The sequence below is a fragment of the Dicentrarchus labrax genome, unplaced genomic scaffold, assembly GCF_905237075.1.
Source record: "Dicentrarchus labrax unplaced genomic scaffold, dlabrax2021, whole genome shotgun sequence".
NCBI lineage: Eukaryota > Metazoa > Chordata > Actinopteri > Moronidae > Dicentrarchus > Dicentrarchus labrax.
The window spans coordinates 11,489,958-11,509,397 of NW_026136720.1; the positions used below are offsets into that span (position 1 = coordinate 11,489,958).

The 19,440-nt window shown below is 39.7% G+C and overlaps 1 protein-coding gene across 5 annotated transcripts in view; it reads left to right on the plus strand.

The window, feature by feature from the left end:
- Positions 1 to 291: 291 nt before the first annotated feature.
- The window catches only part of grm3 (glutamate receptor, metabotropic 3), a 38,441-nt gene continuing 19,292 nt past the window's right edge, over positions 292 to 19,440 (plus strand). The window contains exons 1-5 of one of the 5 annotated variants that reach the window (XM_051382515.1): positions 292 to 461; positions 5,818 to 5,889; positions 11,522 to 11,581; positions 16,520 to 17,086; positions 18,057 to 18,200. In XM_051382515.1, coding sequence (XP_051238475.1) covers positions 16,769 to 17,086; positions 18,057 to 18,200 — 462 coding nt within the window. In that variant the 5' untranslated portion in view covers positions 292 to 461; positions 5,818 to 5,889; positions 11,522 to 11,581; positions 16,520 to 16,768. The remainder of the gene's footprint in view (positions 462 to 5,817; positions 5,890 to 11,521; positions 11,582 to 16,519; positions 17,087 to 18,056; positions 18,201 to 19,440) is intronic. The other 4 variants (XM_051382513.1, XM_051382516.1, XM_051382518.1 and 1 more) reach the window with 4 other exon arrangements.

Below are 19,440 nucleotides of genomic sequence, written 5' to 3' on the forward strand. Positions count from 1 at the left end.
TGGGATCATCTCTCAACCCCCCCCTCTCTCTCTCTCTCCTTTCTCCTCTCTCTCTCTCTCTCTCTTCACTCAGTAAAGCCGGAGTTGTTGTTCTGAGTGGTAAACATGTGCTAAGGGGGGTGAATGGCTAAGTTTTCTTTTTATCCAATAAAAATGTCTCCTTGCCAGATCGATTGTTGTTGCTAGGAGACTGAAGCATCCTTTGGCAAGGGGCTACAGCTCTCCACGTCTGTTGTTTCCATCCCCATCTCTCTCTCTCTCTCTCTCTCTCTCTCTGACATGCACGCGCTCTCTCTTACACACACACATACACACACACATATCCACAGAGCTGGCGCGCAGAGCAGTGGCGCCCATCCTCTCTCTCAGTGCGACTCCTCCGAGGGATCAGGAGTAGACTAAGTCAAACTTCCAGCAGCTGAAGATTTGTGCGCAACCGCTGAATTATCCAAGTCGTCAAGGTAGGTCAAATATAACATATTCCTTTCTGGTGGGCAAATGTGTTGCAGTCTTAGATTTATTAGGCGACAGAGTGCAGTGAAAAATTGTCAGTCCGGGACCGTTCGAGCGCGAGTCAGCCAATCCTACGGTGGGGAACATTTGCTTTGAACTTTGCGCAGGATTTAAACACCCAGTGCTGCATAGATGTGGTTCCTGTGTGTTTCTTTTAATCAGATGCTCGCACTGATCGCGGGTTCTGATAAAAGAAAAAAAACCTGGTAGCTAATCTCTGCAGCAGATGCACGATAAAGATACAGAAGGTGAAACAAAGAGTATCTGCAGTTGCGTATTTTACGCTGCGTGGAGAAGTTACTTGGGTTCAGACAGACCGCACCAAGGCATGTCCCGCGGCTTTTAAGCTTCCTGGGAAAAAAATGGGCGGGTAGTGCGTCTCTGGAAACAGGCATACAGGTGGATCTGATAACCGTATCTGGTCACTGTTTATCAGTGGAATGACTTTCCGCTCGCTTCTGAACAACCACTCCACACCTTGCGCTAGAGTAGAGGCGCGTGGACCTGTACTAAAGGTACAGAAGGACCAAAATGTCTATATCCACATCAGATGCTACGTACACAGACTTTAAACATGCTCCACTGACAGTCGAGCTTTAAGCTGTGATAGAACTTGGATTTAGTTACTGGATTAACATATTCCTGCATATAAGCGGCATGTATTTCATCCTCAGAATGGTTTTTACCTTCCACTCCAATTCCAAATAACATATTTTGAATTCTGAAGACCAGCGAAAAATCAAGGCCTAGGGCTGTATTCCTGCAGCGCAGGCATGTCATTATAACACTTAACAGTGAGCTTAGAGTGACCTTACTTTTTGTACATAGTGTTCAGCTATTTCCAATTATTATAAAAAAGATATATATATAAAGACATTTAGTTATGCTTATTTATGTATAGTGTCATATGTGGTGATCCCATCGGCATGAATTTAATGCACACTTAAGATTCAGACCATATTGCCAAACACCATCCATGGTGGAGTTTACATTCATGTGCTGAGCCATAGATGCTGACCAGCCAAAAAATAACTTGCTTAGTGATAATGCACCGAGTTTCTCTTTTCTGAAATCTAAGGTAAAACTTGAGATGACAAGCCACAAGATGATGTGTTCCTGTTTTATCAGAGTCAAACATTTGCATTGAAAACTAAAACTATAATTCTACAAGGTTTTACAAAACCATGGTTTCCCTTCCTGTGATAATAACTATGTCTGTAACTGTAGTGGAACTGCAATATCAACATCAGAAGATGGGCTTACTACAGTGAGTAATGAGAATTTTAAATTAACTTTTATTCTTTATGTGCTCTTTTAGAGAGGAGTGAAACAATTACTCAAAGAGTAGACAGTGCCTGTACCGCTAGATATCTGACAGACTTGGTCCTATAGCAGGCACACTGATCATAATAATAATAATCATAATAATAATAATGCATTTGTAGTGTAGCAGTAAGGAATTAAAGCGCTGTGTGAATGCAGACTTTGTATTATCTTGTTTTTTAACTTTAGGGGTGGGGTCAACATGTTGTATGTGTGTACATGCACACATGCATGTGTAAAACAACAAATATTTGCTTTTCACAATAGTATCAGAAAGGTCTCTTTATGTTTGATATATATTTTACAGTGTTGAAATCTCTGTATATTACATTGATTTGCCTCTGACTTTTTGCTTTACTGACACAATGCAATCTGTATGCAGTTTTTTTTATGAGTATATGCAGATGTGTTTGTGCCCAAGTGTGTGTAACTTGTTGCGCAATTAAGTGTAATTTCATATATGCGTTCATTCACAATATAGTTTGTTAATCAGTGATTCTTGTTGTGTGCATTGGAGGGTCTAACACTGTGTAGGAGGATGTCACAAGTGTGGGTGGACATTTAGTGGCCTTGTGAAACCTTAAAGACATGCTTACATGCTTCTTTATAAATGAATTTGTGTTGTTGTGTGTGTGCATTTGTGTTCTGAGAATGTGCAAGTCAGGGCGCAATTGTCTGTTAGTGAATGGATTTGGCCTTGAGTTTCAGCATTTCTGTGCTGGTAAATGTGCTTACATGAGCTTGTGTTTGTGCATCATTGTGCATGTGTGCAAATGGCCTTGTAGCCTCCACACAGCACCACTCACTGTACAGAACTTCAATATTACCAGTGTACAAGCACAGTGCAGGAAAATTAATCTTGCCTAGCCTCTAGTACTATTGGATGTGTGACTTAACAGGGGAGTTATGTGTAGATTTAAGTGAAATAGACTTTGAAGCACAAGCAGTGCTGATTGTAGAATATCATGGATTGGTGGTTTTCTTGATTGAGTTTATCTCTTGAGCAATGTGTTTTATCAGACAAATTTAAAAGTAAGGTTTTGTCCAAACATAACATGCCGATCTATTTCAACATCACCCAATAAGATTAGTTCAGTGATGTCTTATTGACTACACACAGCCCAGATTTAATCCTGGGCATATACAGTTAAGTAAGGGAGAAATACAGACAGTTCTGAGATAGTGGCATAAAAAAATTTATATTTAAAGGCGACATGTTTCTGTGCAAAGCAGCTCTCCAGATAAAGCCATTAATCTATCTTTTGAGTATAAATTTTTCTGCCTCCGTAAGCCTGAAAGTACCTGTAAAAAGTTTGTTATGGTCAGCTAGAATTCATGTAAGTTGTAGGTAATTCTAACAGTGGCAGTGGTTTTTACATTTGAAAAACATATGTAAACACACCTGCTCACATTGTGTAGACTTAGATGGAAGTGTGTTTGACCATTAATAGTGTCTGTGTCTGGAACAAACAACAACTTCTGAACTTCTATGATCAGTTTGTATTGGTTTTAGTTTTAATTTTTACTCACAGAAATTCCAGCTGACCCCAGCTACCATGCTTCATTGAGGACACAACTGTTTACAGAAATCTGTGAAGCTTAGAGTAGATGATTGATATCTGAAAAGGTGCTGAATGGGGTTTATAATTGTAGATCAGTGGTGTGAGAAAAGCCTCACAAAATCTTTCATCTTTTTTGCATTTCTCAGATGTGGCATTCTGGGTGATGGCATTTTACTTTAGCAAAAAATCTGGCAAGAAAGTGGCGAGGACTGAAGTACAATTTCATTCAGATAAAACAATTTAATGGATCAATGGAGATCTGTAAAGACCAGCTTAATGCAAAGTATGGCCTGGTTGATGCCAAATCTGCCTTCTATCTGGCGGAATCACTTATGTGGAAGATTTTTATGTTTTGTTATATATTAAGAGCATTTTTTAAGCATATGAGGTGTGTTATAAATGTATAGAAATCCTTTTTTGGTACCTCTTATATGCTTTGTATCGCCAAAAGATTTATTAACAGTAGATTTACATATTTATCTGACTTAAGCCATTATTTGGTATACTCACTGAAAGCATGCTACTTTAGAGTAAACTTGTGAAAATAAGTCTATGTTTAAAAGTTATTTTTTACTTATGAAACTGTATTTTAATTAATCGAAATATAGTTCTGAAAAGTACACTTTTTTAAGTTTTGTTGTTTTTTAGGATATATAACGGTTCAAAGTAGCACCCATCCGATGTGTGATTTCTGACACCGATAGTGATACTCTCACTCGGCTGCTATCTTAAAAAAATAAGAATATGAGGAAGGAAAAATTAAGGAAAATATTCTTTAACATGTTAAATAATTTCACAAATACATTGTCAGCCAGTCCTATTTGAAATTACTAAGAGCTGCTCATTCTGTCTTACTCTGTGCTGCTTGCCACAGTATTGTAAATCTCAACGCACTTTACATACGGGAAACTGTTTACTTATATATGTGTGTAATACATCAGTATTGGCTGATAATATTGACTGACCGATATATTGGTCGGGCTCTAGTTTAAGGAGTGTGTTAATATTGTTACTTGTTTAAATGTAATTTATTTATAAATTAATAATTATTTTCACTCAGTATGTTTTATGTAGTACTATACCATAGCATATTGAAAAGTCCTGAAATGTATACTGAAACTTGCAGGGGTGGAAGTAATTAATTACAACTACTCAAGTATAATTAAGTCTTTTTTGGGTTACTTGTACTTTTAAGTATTTTTTTTTATTTTTTCAAGCCTGTAATTTTCTCTACTGCTTTACTATTTTAAAATCTTAACACACTACTGAGTAAAGGTACAATATCCAAACCTTTAATTTTCATTTTTGTAGCCAGTCGGCAAGGACACACAGGAGGCCGCTTCTTTTCAGTGCCCACGTTAACCAATTGAACTATACAGAGAGAGCACGCGATATGTAGCAACAGTCTCGTCCTCTGCTCTAGGAGTTGAAAACTATGAAAAGAAAAGGTGCTTTAGCAGGCACAGATTTTAAGAGGTCAACACACTGACCAGAACAGTGCAGTTGACCGAGGATCTGGAGAAACAGAAACCAAGTGGAGACAGATTAGGCCCCTGCCTGGCGTTATGTTTGCAGTGCACTGGAAGAAATGTATACTAGTTACATGTGTAAAACATTTTTGTGTGCTTTTAACAGACAAAATTCCTGCTCTCATTTATCTGAGAAATTGGCATTGTTGAAAGTAGAAATTTTTTCTACATGTATTTCCCCTTTCAGTTGAATGCCTGATAATGCAGGGCACAACAATACGGATTGTCCAGTTGCCTGGTGCAGGCAAAATGCCAAGTTGGGCTAGTAACCCTAGCAACTCACTTACTCAAACTAAGGGTGCTCCAATTGATCAGCCTCTATAAAGGCCGATCAGAAAAGCATGACGTCTAAATATGCTGGTGAATACATAAATATTTATAAGCCTTCAGTAAACAATGAGTTCATGAGCAATTGAAAATAATTTTTCTATTCTATTTTCTAATTTATTATAATTACTTGTTAAATAATTATTTGTGAAGTAATTCATTAAAAATCTGTTCAGCTTTGTAAATGTTTTGCAAGAACATTTTGTTAATATGTTAAATTATTTATGTTTAGTTAAACATTTGTTGCTACAACTGTGAAGAGATTTTTTTTTTTTTTTGGACACTTATTTCACATAATAATCAATTTCTTTGGTATCTATACTGTTAAAGCTCTACAGGTGTGTCTGAGAACAGCATGTAAGCTTCTTAATGTTGCTGTCCATGGTGCTGAATACATTTTGAAGTAGCATGACTGATTTAACTCTTTGTAAGCCATTAAAATACGAATAATAAAATAAACAAACATAACACTAAGCTTATAGTACGCTTTAAAAATGAATGATGATTTGTCCTCTTTCAGTCTATTCTTTCTCTTTCTGGTTTCATGTGTTTATCAACTCCAGAAGACCAGGGGATGGAAACATGGGGTCTAATCTCAGTAGAGTCAAAGGGAGTCTAATACACTAATAAAACAGGTAGGTGACTCAAAATCACAATATCAGTGTCTGGTTTCATGCAACTGTTGAGCCATGCATAAACAAATATATCCACAAAATATGTTATAATTCAGTTACTCGCTCAAAACCAGAAAAACGTAGATCAAAAAATAAAAATTCTGACTCCACATTTTTGTTGAGTGCAGGAACCATTCCATACAACCTTATTTTCATGTAACTTTCATATAGCTTCAGACACCACCAGATCATAATCACACCTCACTATCACTCCCATCCCCTTAGTTAAGTCAACAACATCAGGAAAGGTTTTATCCATTAGATATCTGTGACTTATAAGTCCAAATTCACACACATAACCAACACAGCTCCCAGGATAATTGGTCTCCCCACACCCAACCTTGCAGAGTGAAATAATAAGGCCATTGCATGCATTGTAACTTCTATAGCACAGGACATCACACACCATCTCAACCACCACCTTACCCTACTGCCTTCCGGTACAGAGCACTGAGGTGCAGAAGGGCTCGCTTTTTATGAAAAACCTAATCATAGCCGCTGACTTGGCCTGACTTTGTACTGTTGTCTGTCATTGTATGTTGTTACTGTATGATGTTTGTTGTCTAATATGCACAATGACGTGGGAAGGATTTTCCCTTGGGGACAATAAAGTCTATCTTAAATTGGTCTATCCTGCAAAAGATCTCCATGCATGTGCAGACTCTGAGGATGCTGCTGCAATGCTGTTGTTATTCATAACTCCAAAATGTAACTAAAGTTTTTGATTTGGATTCACTACAAGTTAATGAATACCATGAACTAGGTCCTTCATTCTGTTCTTAAAGACCTCCTGAAGTTCTTGGCTTTTCAAGTTTTTTTTTTTTTTATTACTACTGTTTCTCCGCTCCACATGTTTCTACACTGTTCTGCTCTGGTGAGGAAACAGAGAAGTGTCATGAAATCACTGCTACCTCCCACAGCTCACCTCTCATCAGCAACAACACTCACAACACAAACTGAGTCTTGCACACACACACACACACACACACAGAGTTACCAGCACACACTCGTACACATACAGGGTTAGCGATGTCTGTTCACTGACATCCATCCTTCCCTACATGCACAGACATTCATACACACACACACCACACACGCACTCAGAGGATAAGGCAGCGAAAGGGCAGTGGGATGTACAGCTGTGATGGTGTGTGTCAGGGAGAGATCAGATTCTTTAATAAATGATGATCTTGAGGAGGGAAGCAGTGTGTGTGTGTGTGTGTGTGTGTGTGTGGATAGTGAAAGGTGGAGAGTACAAAGTGAAGGTAACTCAGCGCTGAAACTTTTAATGTCTGTTAAAATTATAAAGTCTGCCATTCAACAGGTGAGAGATATATAATAATTCAATTGTCTGCACAGCATGATGCAAAATGCAAAACTAGGTCAAAGTTTGGGATGAGCTATCTTGAAATACAAAATAAGAATACAAATCTATAAGCAAGTCCTAGAGTTATTTGGTGATGGACCTTTTTTCACTTGTATGAGTGTGTGCGTGATATTACGCCAAATAACTGGAGGGTTCAATTACAGCCCCGATTTGGTATGTTTTTTTTTTTTTATCCATTGCTTCAGGCACATGACTAAAACAGTGAAAAGTGCAAATACCAATAGTGTGGAGGTCTATATCCATATCCCAGCAATGTCAAAGGTCAGCAGTGTCACATGCTGAATTATTTTATCCAATCAATTTAAATACTAAATAATCTTTGCATGAAATAATGAATTCATTTGTTTGTTTTTTGTGTCACAACCACTGACGTGGTCCACCACACAAGGGATTAGATGACTCACAACAACATCCAATACAAATAAAGCTTTCCGGTTCACATTCAGAACTAACAAATGATTGCTGCATACCACATATGTTCTTAATCACGGGGAAAAAAACTAAAACATGTGTTACACATAAACAAAATAGATATTTTCAAGAAAACATGATTTGGTTCCCATGCAGTTCCCAAGTAATATGACAATGTAAAATGTTCTGTTACACCGTGTCTTTCAACAATTTACATAACTTCTCTCTCAGGTTATGATTATATGACAGGCACGCTAACCCTGTCTTTCTCCCCTATTGCATCAGGTAACTACTCTGGAAATTCATTCCTAATGCACAGGTCGAACCCTCTCAATCCAACCACATTGTTTCCTTGCTCACTGCTGTGCGGGCATCTGCCACACACCTGGGAACTACATGTCAGCTGTAACTGTCACTGTGAGATAATCAATAAACTATAGTGTAAACTAAATGATTTATTTTTTTGTTGGGCTTGTCATTATTAAATGTAAACTGTGGCTATATTATCTCTCACATTTAGACTATCTTGGGATTTAGCATGGGAAATATCACATGATCAATTTAAATGCATGCAATAACTTACTATTATTGCACGTCCTTAATTTAATGTACGCGGTAATCAATCTCTGTCTTTAAAAGTTTAGGTTTCTGCAAAGCATAAACGCAGAAATAAAGCTGAAGGAGTTTGCTAAACATTTTGTATGCATTTCATAATTTAGCTCTAATAACAACGCATATATACGGAATAAACGGAAGAAGACCACTGATGTCTGTCTATTTTGGAGAAATATCAAGGTTAATATTATGAACAATTAAAATGACCTGTTTTCTTAACACATACATAAATTCTGGCACAAGTTCATACAACATTCTGTCCTTAAAAATACGGCTAAATAATTTTATTATTTTTTAATAATTTTGTCACTTTGACAGATGAAATACTAGGGTCCATGTTTCAATGTTGTGCTGCAGTAGGAACAATTTGACTCCCAATTATGATGACGACAAACCCAGGGTTAATGTGGGAGAGTAAATCAAACAGCTAGTACATCTCTTAAACTCTCATAATTGGTGAGGAATTACTGCAGTAATTGGTTTTTACACATCACCACCTCACCTGAATCGAACCAAAACCAACCAACCATTATTTCTACCTAAGAGTCTTATGTCTCTGTCCAAACCAATTATATTTATCCTTCTAACCGTCTGTGGTCTACTGTGGTCAATACTCTCCATTACTCTTTACCTGTCCATTGTAACGCACTGTACACCTCATGTATCGACCACAGTGACGACAGACTGGCAGGGTGTGAACATGAATTAAGTAGGATGCAGCAGAACCCATGCCATGAAGAGGTTGACTGATGCTCCATGATGACTCCCAGGGTCATTACATGACAGTTAAGCTGATAGATGCCATCCACAGAGGGGTAATTCTCCTTCTGACAGGCCCGCCACCCTCTACAGTCATGAAATGCGGATCTGATAAATGCTTTCACACATTTCACAACCCTGGTCTGTTTTTAGGCTGAACAGCCATTTTAATCACGCCATGTCAGATGAGCTGTGGACCACCAAAACACACTGTGAAGACTATGAAGACAGAGGCCACTGACTGAAACTCAAAGGGATGATATAACAGATATATCTACGGCTGCAATAAACAATTAATTTTATAATGCTATCTATATTTATCAATTATTTTTTCAACTTTGGTCTATAAAATGACAAAAAAATAAACATTATAAATTGACTATCATTTGTTTTGTAGAACCAACAGTACAAAATCCAAACATTTCATTTACAGTGATAAAAACAGAGAAAAGCAGACAATCCTCATATTTGAGATGATGGAACCGCAGTTGTTTGGTATTTTTGCTTCATATATAACTCAAATGATGACATATAACTTAAATGAGATGATAATTAATGAGTCCTCATGTTCCAAACCATTTTGCAGTTGTCACTGCAATAAAATGAACTGTGTAAAATAGTTCACAATGCCGAGCACTCCCACCATGCACTGTGTGATGCTCAAAGGTTAAAAGCTCTTTTAGTAGAATCCGTTTGGAGTACCCACTGCACATGAGAGCACAGTTTAGTCTGTGTGCCCCTGAAGCGCATCACTTTTTGTATGGCTTAATCCAATTTTCATCATTAATGTACTTTGTTATCTATTACAGCATGTGAACTGCGTGCTATAAAATGTGGAACTGCAGTTCTTTTGTTAAGCAAAGATCAATGACTGTGATTAAATCTTTTCAATTTCGGCTATCTGTAAGGTCCAGGAAATCAATTTCTATGTTTCTAACATAGATACGGCCTTTAACCTTTGAACCTTGTGCAGGTCATGAAATGGACTTGCTAATCAATACAGGAAAGGCTGGTTTCTATCTGACTGTGTGAATGGAACATCAATAGTCATCTGAGACATGAGTACCTGATTATTATTATTGTAATTGGTGTTAAAGCTGGTTTAACACAAGTTAGCCGTTGTCACCCTACACAGATATACATATATTTTATCCAGATGTGTTTTCAGTGAATGGACAGAACCTACACAAGTGTGTGTTTTATACCATGTGGATAGGTGCGCTTGGGTTTAAGAGGATTGAGGGATGTGCATCATGTCTCTCTGGCTTTTTTGGTTGTTGTGTTTTGTGATATCTTTCTGTCCTATTTATGGATCATCAGTCTTTCCTGCCTAAAACGCACTTCGTAAATAATTAATGGTCACAGCCCATTGCACACGTTAGACTGTCAGAAGTCTGGGACACCATGTCTACACACACACAAACGTAATTGTTATGCGAGGGTCAAAATAAAAGTAGTACACTTTTCACACATTACACACATGCTGTCTCCCTAGAATTCATGTGCCTTCAGTTCACATTCCCTCAACATTAATGAGTAGCATCAATGGTGAACGATGAGTAGCATATTAGTAATAGCTTATTTATTAGTTAATTTGGCAAGAAAGAGAGGGAGAGATAGGAGGAGAAAGATTGGATGAATTAACTGATAAAACTCTGATAGTGTTCAGGTGTAATAAGGGGTCTGTTGTTCTGTAAAAATAAAGCTTCTGATACCCCACCTTCCATCTCTCTTTCCCCTTGCACATACAGTGTCTCCCCATACTGTTAGATTTGCGTCATTAGTGCAGCTGTAAGGTATACTAAAGACAGATAAACAAGCACACACACACACACACACACACACACCACACACACACATACTTGAACACACACACAGTTCAGTTTAATAAAAAAAAAAGAAAAACTGAAAAAAAAGCCACAGAAAACACACATACAGAGAAGCTGGTTTGAGGGGCTATCTCTCCTCTCAGTGTACTGCGGTCCATCGACCCTGCATGGCTGCTCTCAGCTGGATACGTGTCATCCACAGCAGCACTGCCTGTTAGGGGGAGAGTGAGGGCTGTGGAGGGTGTAAGGGAGGTGGAAATAAATGGGGAGAGTGGAGCAGCAGTGAGGAGAGTGTGGTAGAGGGAGGGGATGCAGGGGTGAAGCCATGGAGGAAACGGGATGAAACAAGAAACAAAAGAGGAGTGTGTGCTGGTGCGTATATGCAGCCTACTCACTGGCTTCAGATTTGAACAGGGTCAGAGGTGAAATGGGGTTGTCTGTTAGATGTTACTCGGCATCATAGCACCCAGGGAGAAGGGTCAGTAGTCAGCCTCCTCCTTTATCTGATCCTCTCTCCTGTTCTTCTGTTGACAGTCATGTGGTTTTCTGACTCTTGTTTATCCACCTTGTGTCCACCGTCTCTCTTTACTAGGTATCTGTGGTGATGTTGCCATGTGCCAGTTGCCAACTACTCTTGTCCTTCTTTATTCAGGTAAGACTATAGAAGCTAAGTATGTGTTGTATGTGTACCAAGTAACTACATATGTGTAATATATATATCTTCATTACTTACTACTTACTCATCATTTACTGGCAGAATATGAAAGTACTCATGGTTCACCTTTTTTGGAAATATGCTTATTTTCTTTTGTCTAGACTTCGAGACAATCAATACCACTCTCTCTATCTATCCGTTTACTGTAATGTAACAACAGTGACTTCCTGTTATCTCCGCTGGTTGCTTGGCAACCTCACAGTGATGACAAGACTCGAAGAAGTCATTGCACCTGGCCATGAAATAGTACAGAGTATAACAAATTATCACTTTAACACAGTTTTTGTATGGATTAAACAAAACAAAATAAAACATGTTACTGTGAGTTTTAGAGGTGGCTGTTGTTACCTGTGCACAGAGGTAGGCTGTTTCTAGTCTTTATGCTAAGCTAAGCTAACCAGGTGCTGGTAGTAGCCTTATTATTGGCAGTGGTATCAATCTACTCATCTAACCCTAAGCAAGAAAGCAAGTAATCCTATTTCCCAACATGTTGAATAATTCCTTTAAATTGTCATGCGCCAAACCCAAACTTTTACATTTCAGAGACAGAATGATTCCAGTGTCACATTATCCATTTACAGTGTCCCTGTTTGTTTAAAGTGTAACTACACCATTCAGTTCTGCTAGCTCCCTCCCTATCAGCAAATTTAAAAAATGCACCAGAGAGCCGCAAGCAATAGTGACTTTAGGGAGAATGGCCTTGACCGGAGTGACTGACAGACTGACCACAGCAGTGTAGCGGCTGGTAGTCAGAGCTAATGAGCAGCTGCTGTCAGACTCTCTGTGTCCGTGCCGGAAACACAGCGAGTTCACTGGAGTTTTTACATTCACTTGAAGCACTTTGACGGTCATTTGTAAAAGTTTCTGTGTGGTACCTGTGCTGTAGCTAAGCTATCGGCTCAGAGAGGCTCACTCTGCCATATGTGTGTATGTCTGTGGAGGGACTGCGTGGGATCAAGGTAAACATTGTAGTCCGGTGGTGTTTCTACAGTCCAAACCACTGTGCCAGAATTGAGAAATACTCAGTAGAGGATTAGCAAAAACTAGCTATTAACTCCTGTGAATGATGCATCTGGATTAGTATACATTTGAAAATGAGCACAGCAGTTTCACAGACTCCCACTCAAAGCGGTGGCTGGGGGAGGTGGGCTGTCCTCCTCCGATTAGAAAGCGATAGCTCCATTTTTTTATATAAATGTTATGACTTAGAGCATTTGCCTTGAATTTTGGCGTGATGGTGCTTGAGAGCTTCTCCCTTACTGTAATGCTTAAGACTGAGTTTCCAAGCAATGATTTTACTTGGTGTGTTGTGTTTCAAATCTTAGCATGCTGATTTTCATACTGTATGAACTGAGATGAGCTTTAACCAGTGGCTGCCTAAAAAAAAAAGAAAAATGTATTTATCAATCTGACGTAATATGACATACTTTGGAAAACTGACAGTAGTTTACTTGCCTACTAATAAAGGGGCTAAAACATGCAAACATACATGTATCATAGGTCAAGAGCACTGTCCTGAGCTTTAGTCTGCTTGGCAATATTTTTAGTAATAAAGGAAGTACAAAATGTGAAACATTTTCTGTTTCACAGTGTATGCTTTGCCTGCACAGTTGCTCTTGAGACAGGAAGCTGGGTTTGGGCACTTTCCAAGAGGTTATAATGAAGCAAACATTCAATTTCAGTGGACACCACAAGAGCTGTGTAAAAATATTGCTGATAGATATTATTTGGCACATTTCTGGGAAATTGACTTCAAGAGCTGCCAATTACATTAAAGCATACTGTCAAAGTAAGGCGTTGAGTGAAACTGTTGTTAGAGACTCAGCTCCATAAACAATTTTATATGCCACAACACACACATACATATGATGCACACAAGTACACACACACTTAAAACAAACACACAGCCACATCTGCAGCGTTTTTGCAGTGCTGTCCTCAAAACTGAGCTCATTACAAAGTTCCCCTTTGTGTTAGTTTCAAAGTGGCCCCTAATAATGATGTTTGTTTAAAAAAGTTTTTTTTCCAGGAACTCCCGCTATTTCAGTGGAATACTGGAAATCATTCAACGAGGTTCTACTTTTTTCCCCCAGTGCACAAGCATAAACACACATACTATGGACACACACACACACACACACACACAGATACACACATCTAGCTGCTTGGAGAATGGATATAAATCTTTCATCGATACCAACAATATCCTCCCCAAAAAGTTACACTGTATATCCATCAAATACATTTCAGGTAGTCTTCTGAGGGATTTTGACAGGAAACAACTTCTTAAAGCAAACTCGTTGGGGACTTCAAAAGATATCAAAGTACATCATACAAATGGACTCCAATCATGTAATAATGATTTATCATACACTAATCATATTTCCTGTGTGTCTCCTTTCCTGAACACACTAATTCAGATCTATGTTGGTTGAGAGAGGAGGAAGCTAAGAAATAGAAATAGTCTGCTTTTAGGTCAACCCCTCAGAGAAGCAGAGGTGTGTGCATGTGTGTGTGTGTGTGTGTGTATGTGTGTGGATGTCTGAGTGTGCGTGTGTGGGTGGGTGTTTGTCTGGGTTTGTGTGTTTGTCTGTACGTGTGTGTCATATTACAGAGCAGAGTGGTAAAGGTATGGCAGCCGCCTGCAGAAAAATCTGAGCTGCCTGCATCTAAGAGAAGCTTTCATCCTCCTACCTGCCCACCAAAGAGGGGAGGCATACTCTCTCTCTCTCTCTCTCTCTCTTTCACACACACACATACACACACACAAACACCCACAAACCAGGGTTTAGGCCGGAGATGCCAGCAATCAACAGAAATTTCACTACAAGCTTGCTCCTTGGTCTAGATTGATTTTCATAGTCAAAACATCCAGCTTCTGTCTCATCTCTCCTGAGAACTAGAAAGACTGCAAAGGAGACATGAGAGGCAGAATTCAAGAGAAGAAAGCTATTTCCTACTCAGGGTTTTTACTGACTTTGCATTAGCTAAAACGCTTCAAAGTTATAAACAAGCAAGAGAGTAAGAACAGGCTATTTATCATATTTTACAGCTGAATCTTGGGATCGTTGGACATTTAGTACTGCGGTTGCATAAAGTTGTGGAACTTGCAAGAAAAGAAAGGTCAAAATCAATGCAGCAGGGGCTGGGATATGCTGACTTTAATACCCCATTTTCACCTGGTATTAACATGCAATATATCTGGATGTCTATCTGAATAAGAAAAAATGCATGTTAATGCAAGGTGTATGATGCACACAGACTCTGCAGACGTGCTTGAGGTTCTGGGAGGCTCAGTGATGCTTTAAGCTAAATGCATGCTAACATGCTTGCAAAGACAATGCTAAAATGTTTAGCAAGTTTAATGTTTACTATCTTGGTTAAGCGTTTTAGCATGCAAATGTTTGCTAATTAGCACTAATGGTAAATGGATGGACTATACTTGTATAGCCCTGTCCATTCTTCCGACCACTACATGCCACATTCACCCATTCACACACATTCGTACAATGAAGGCAAAGGCCGTCACAAACAGAAACTAACTCATTCATGCACAGCACAGGGAGCAATTCAGTATCTTGCTCAAGGACACTTTGACATTCATAGGGAGGAGCAAGGGATCGAGCCACCAACCTTGTGATGACATACCGACATTGCCAACCTTAGCGTTAACTTGACTGAAAACTTACCCTACAACTTGAAAGGTCACCTAATTCCAACTCTTGCCGCTATCCCAACAAATACCAATGACCCCTTTCTCTGCCAGTGAAAAATAAGATGAGCCCATATAGCAGCATCGCTTCCCTTCTTCTGGGACACATTTTATGATTGATCACAATAGTGACAGAATTGAGATAGCAAAGCAGTGGTCAAATGTCATTTATCAGACATCCAGATAGAATTCATGTTATTCCATCTTTTATTATTCCTTCCTTACCTGGTAAATTCCCACGTCTTTCAGATTCTACAACCCCAGTTTGTAAAGCATGCTAAAATCCCAATTTCCAATCCCAAGCTAAAATAATACTGATGATATCTTTAGGGGACAAAGCTCCCCCCAGAGCCTCAGGAGACATTATACAATTGACTGAGTACTTCTGTCCATGACTGAATCTGTGGAATCCTCCTTAATATCGCCTATTAAAAATTGTTCAGGCTATCTCTGAGAAAAGTGAACGTGAGAATGTTGATGAAAAAGACAGTCAAAACAGACAGTGATAGCTTTAATTGAGTTGTAAGCTATGATAAGTAGCATCAGCTGTTGTTGGCCTCATTGTTGTCAGTTAGCTTCTTTCATGGCAAAATGCATTCAGCCCTCGCACTGTAATTATGCAGGGGAGAGGGGGAGCAATAAATCTGATAATACACACACACACTCCGCACACACATACTTTGGGGTATAAAATCATGGACGAGTGGAGAATTGTTGGAACAGAGATCAGATTAGAGAAGCTTTTCTGATCTGTGGCATGAGAAGGCTGGGCTCATGTATCAACCAGCCATCTAAGCTGGCTTATCCTGATACAACTAGGGGCAAACACACGCACACACACATACAAGAATAAAGTTTATTGGGTGATGTAAAGAGGAGGGGGGAGTGGGGGGGGGGTTGTAGAACAGTGGGGTACAATCTCCAAACAATTCCACATCCTTTTTAGTCATGGCCTGGCTTTGGCTGTGAAGCGGAAACGACTTTGAGCCCTTGTTAACAGTGTCCCCAAACTCCACTGCAGGTCTACTTTGCTGTCTATATACTTTATAGTAACACTTAAAAAGTATTTCATCCGGCAGCTTTATTCTGACAGCTCTGTGATTTGTCCTGTGTCTCGTGGATTGATTGAGTTATCTCTCTTGTGCTCTCTTCTCCTCTCCAAGCAGGACTGATGTCCAGATGGTGTGCCCCTCCATGTGTGGTCCAATTCAGCTCTCCCTGACCTTTTCATGGGCCACAAACGGACCCAAGTATCCACGGCCACTGCTTGACTCAACCCCATCGCGTACTGTACACCTCACCCTTAACCCCTCACCCCTAACCTTCACCCTCAGCCCCCCACCTCCCTCTGCCCCACTCTCTGTCAAGCGTCTCCTCACATTTTGACAAACCTAGCCCTCCCTGAGCCCAACATGGTAGCCCGTATTCCTGCCCTAATCTTGGTCATGATGTGTCGGGGCGTCTTGCTCTCTGTCGGAGACCCACCACCGTCCCGCCGGGAGATCCGCATAGAGGGAGATCTGGTGCTCGGCGGTCTGTTCCCGGTGCACGAGAAAGGTGCTGGGATGGAGGAGTGTGGGCGTGTGAACGAGGACAGAGGGATCCAGAGGCTTGAGGCCATGTTGTTTGCTATAGACAAAATCAATATGGACAACACTTTGCTGCCTGGGGTCTCCCTTGGGGTCCACATACTGGACACCTGCTCCAGAGATACCTATGCACTGGAGCAGGTGAGTGAGCATGGTCACATAAAGTCTGTATGTTTGTCAATGTAATCAAATCCTCAACAAAAGTAAGACTCGTTGAAATAATAGCTCAGTTAGGGCATTCATTCTCTTTTTTTGTGTTGTAAAGCTTGTTCAGTTGCATTTACCTGTGAATGCTGATACAACTTTTTAGGTACAGCTCAGATACAGTTTAATTAGCTGTTTGTTCTTTTGTGATGCCAGGTGACTTGAAACATTTTTTGCTCTGCAAAGTAAGTTGTGGTATCGGAAGTCAAAAGTGCAATGTTTCCATTTTAAATCAAGTATAAACTATAAGGACTCATTAAAAGGTAATATTCAGGTAAAGTAAATGTACCTCGAAATTCTATTTTATCCGCTACGGGTAAAGGATGGTTGCCTAAGATGATAACAGCAAATCCTTGATGAGAAATAGAGATTGAAGCAATTTGCAATGAGGGAAATGAGCCGATATATTAAAAAAAATAAAGCACTTTGCCTCTGGGATTGTTATATTAAAAAAAAAATGTATTGTATCTTATTGCTGAGCTATTTTTGGGATGATGCATCTTGGGTTCTTTTACAATGAGCCCTTTGACTGATAGTATAAACCCTGGATTCTTGATGTTTGGTTTCTTTAAATAGGTTGCAGGTTAATTGGCTTGGTTTGTCCTCATACCTACAATATGGTATAATATGCCTTGGTCTCTGAAGAGTTAATTTGCAATCTGGGCCCTGTACTGAAAAGCATTTAAGAGCCTTTAGTGTTAAGCAATGGGTTTTTATAGTCCCTTCAAAAGGGTAGAAATTTTACATAATAAGAAAACTATCAATTATGTTGCATATTTCTTATGAAGAATGTAATTCAAAGTGTTTCACAGGCTGATTAAGAATGAACAGATTATATCGACCATATGGTACCCAGTATGCTGCATCCAGCACTTGATATAAAATATCTATGTGGTGTGTTTCTTAGGCTCTGGAGTTTGTAAGAGCCTCCCTCACCAAGGTGGACGACACAGAGTTCATCTGTCCAGACGGGTCTTACGCTCTGCAGGATGACAGCCCGCTGGCAATTGCTGGAGTCATAGGTGGATCCTTCAGCAGCGTCTCCATACAGGTAACAAGACCCATGCAGGTATAGGAATATTTGTACAAGCACATTTGTACTATCATCATCAAACTTTAATGTCCTCGGTGGTTTCTTCTCTAATTTCTTACTCCTCACACAAGCACTGTAACCAAGTGTACGAAAGCTGACTTCCAGTGACATGGCAGTGCAAGTGTGTCCATGCCTGTGTCACTGCGTCTGTGTGTGTGTGTGTGTGTGTGTGTGTGTGTGTGTGTGTGTGTTTGTGTGTGTACTTATTTCTTAGAATCAAGTTCCATTGGTGTGTCTCCCCAGCTCTTGTAGCTCTTGTCACAGAGCTGGGTAATTTGCATAGTTTAGCATAAAACCCCCTTCTCCTTTACTCCTCTGTGACTGCACAAAAGCATCCTCCTATCAGTCCTTAAATCCCTAATCTTTGCAACTGTCTCTCTGTCTTCTCATTCTCGCCCTCTCTTTTTCTCTCTCTCTCTCTCTCATTTTATTCGTTTCTCTTTTTTTCTGTCCCTTAAATCTTTCTCTCTCACCTCTCATCACTGCCTACTTCTTTTTTTTTCTCCTTCTTTATATGCATTCAGAGGCACCCCTCGCGGCTATTTGGGGAGAGCTCAGTGTATGCTGACCTCAGCCCCCTTCTTCTTCTCCTCCTCCTCCTTCCTGGGGCAGCCATTGTTAACACATCTGCTTTGTCTCTTGTCCTTCATCACACATAATATCCATTATTTTCTTGCAGCTCATCCTTGTTGCCCTTTGTTGCCATCGCTGTTGTTTTTACCTGCCTTTTTTCAGAGAGCAACAATGTTTATGAGACCCGAACTGTGCTCTGCTTTCTGATCTCTTGCCAGTGAAGCTAATCCAGCTACTCCTTCATGCCGCTCTACTTGGCCAGTCTGTCTGTTGCTTCCAAATGAAGTTATAGGGAATTATTTTATGTTTAACCATGCACAACTAAACTCCAATGTTTTGAAGGCATTTACATAGCAGGCATCATTCCTCTCCACCATTCGCACACGTGTGTGTCTCTGTGTGACTGTGTGCGTGTGTGTGACTTGCATTCCAAGCAGAAAACACACAGCAGCCCTCCACTGCACCAATTTTTTCCTCCTTCCCTTTCATTTTTTTTTTTTTTTTACTCGTCTCTCATATTCAACCCATTCCTACAGTACATCTCTCTTCCCTCTATCTCACAGGAAGGGAGCTGCTTTCACTAACAGAGTAAACTCTCTATGTCCCTACAGACAGGCCTCTTAGC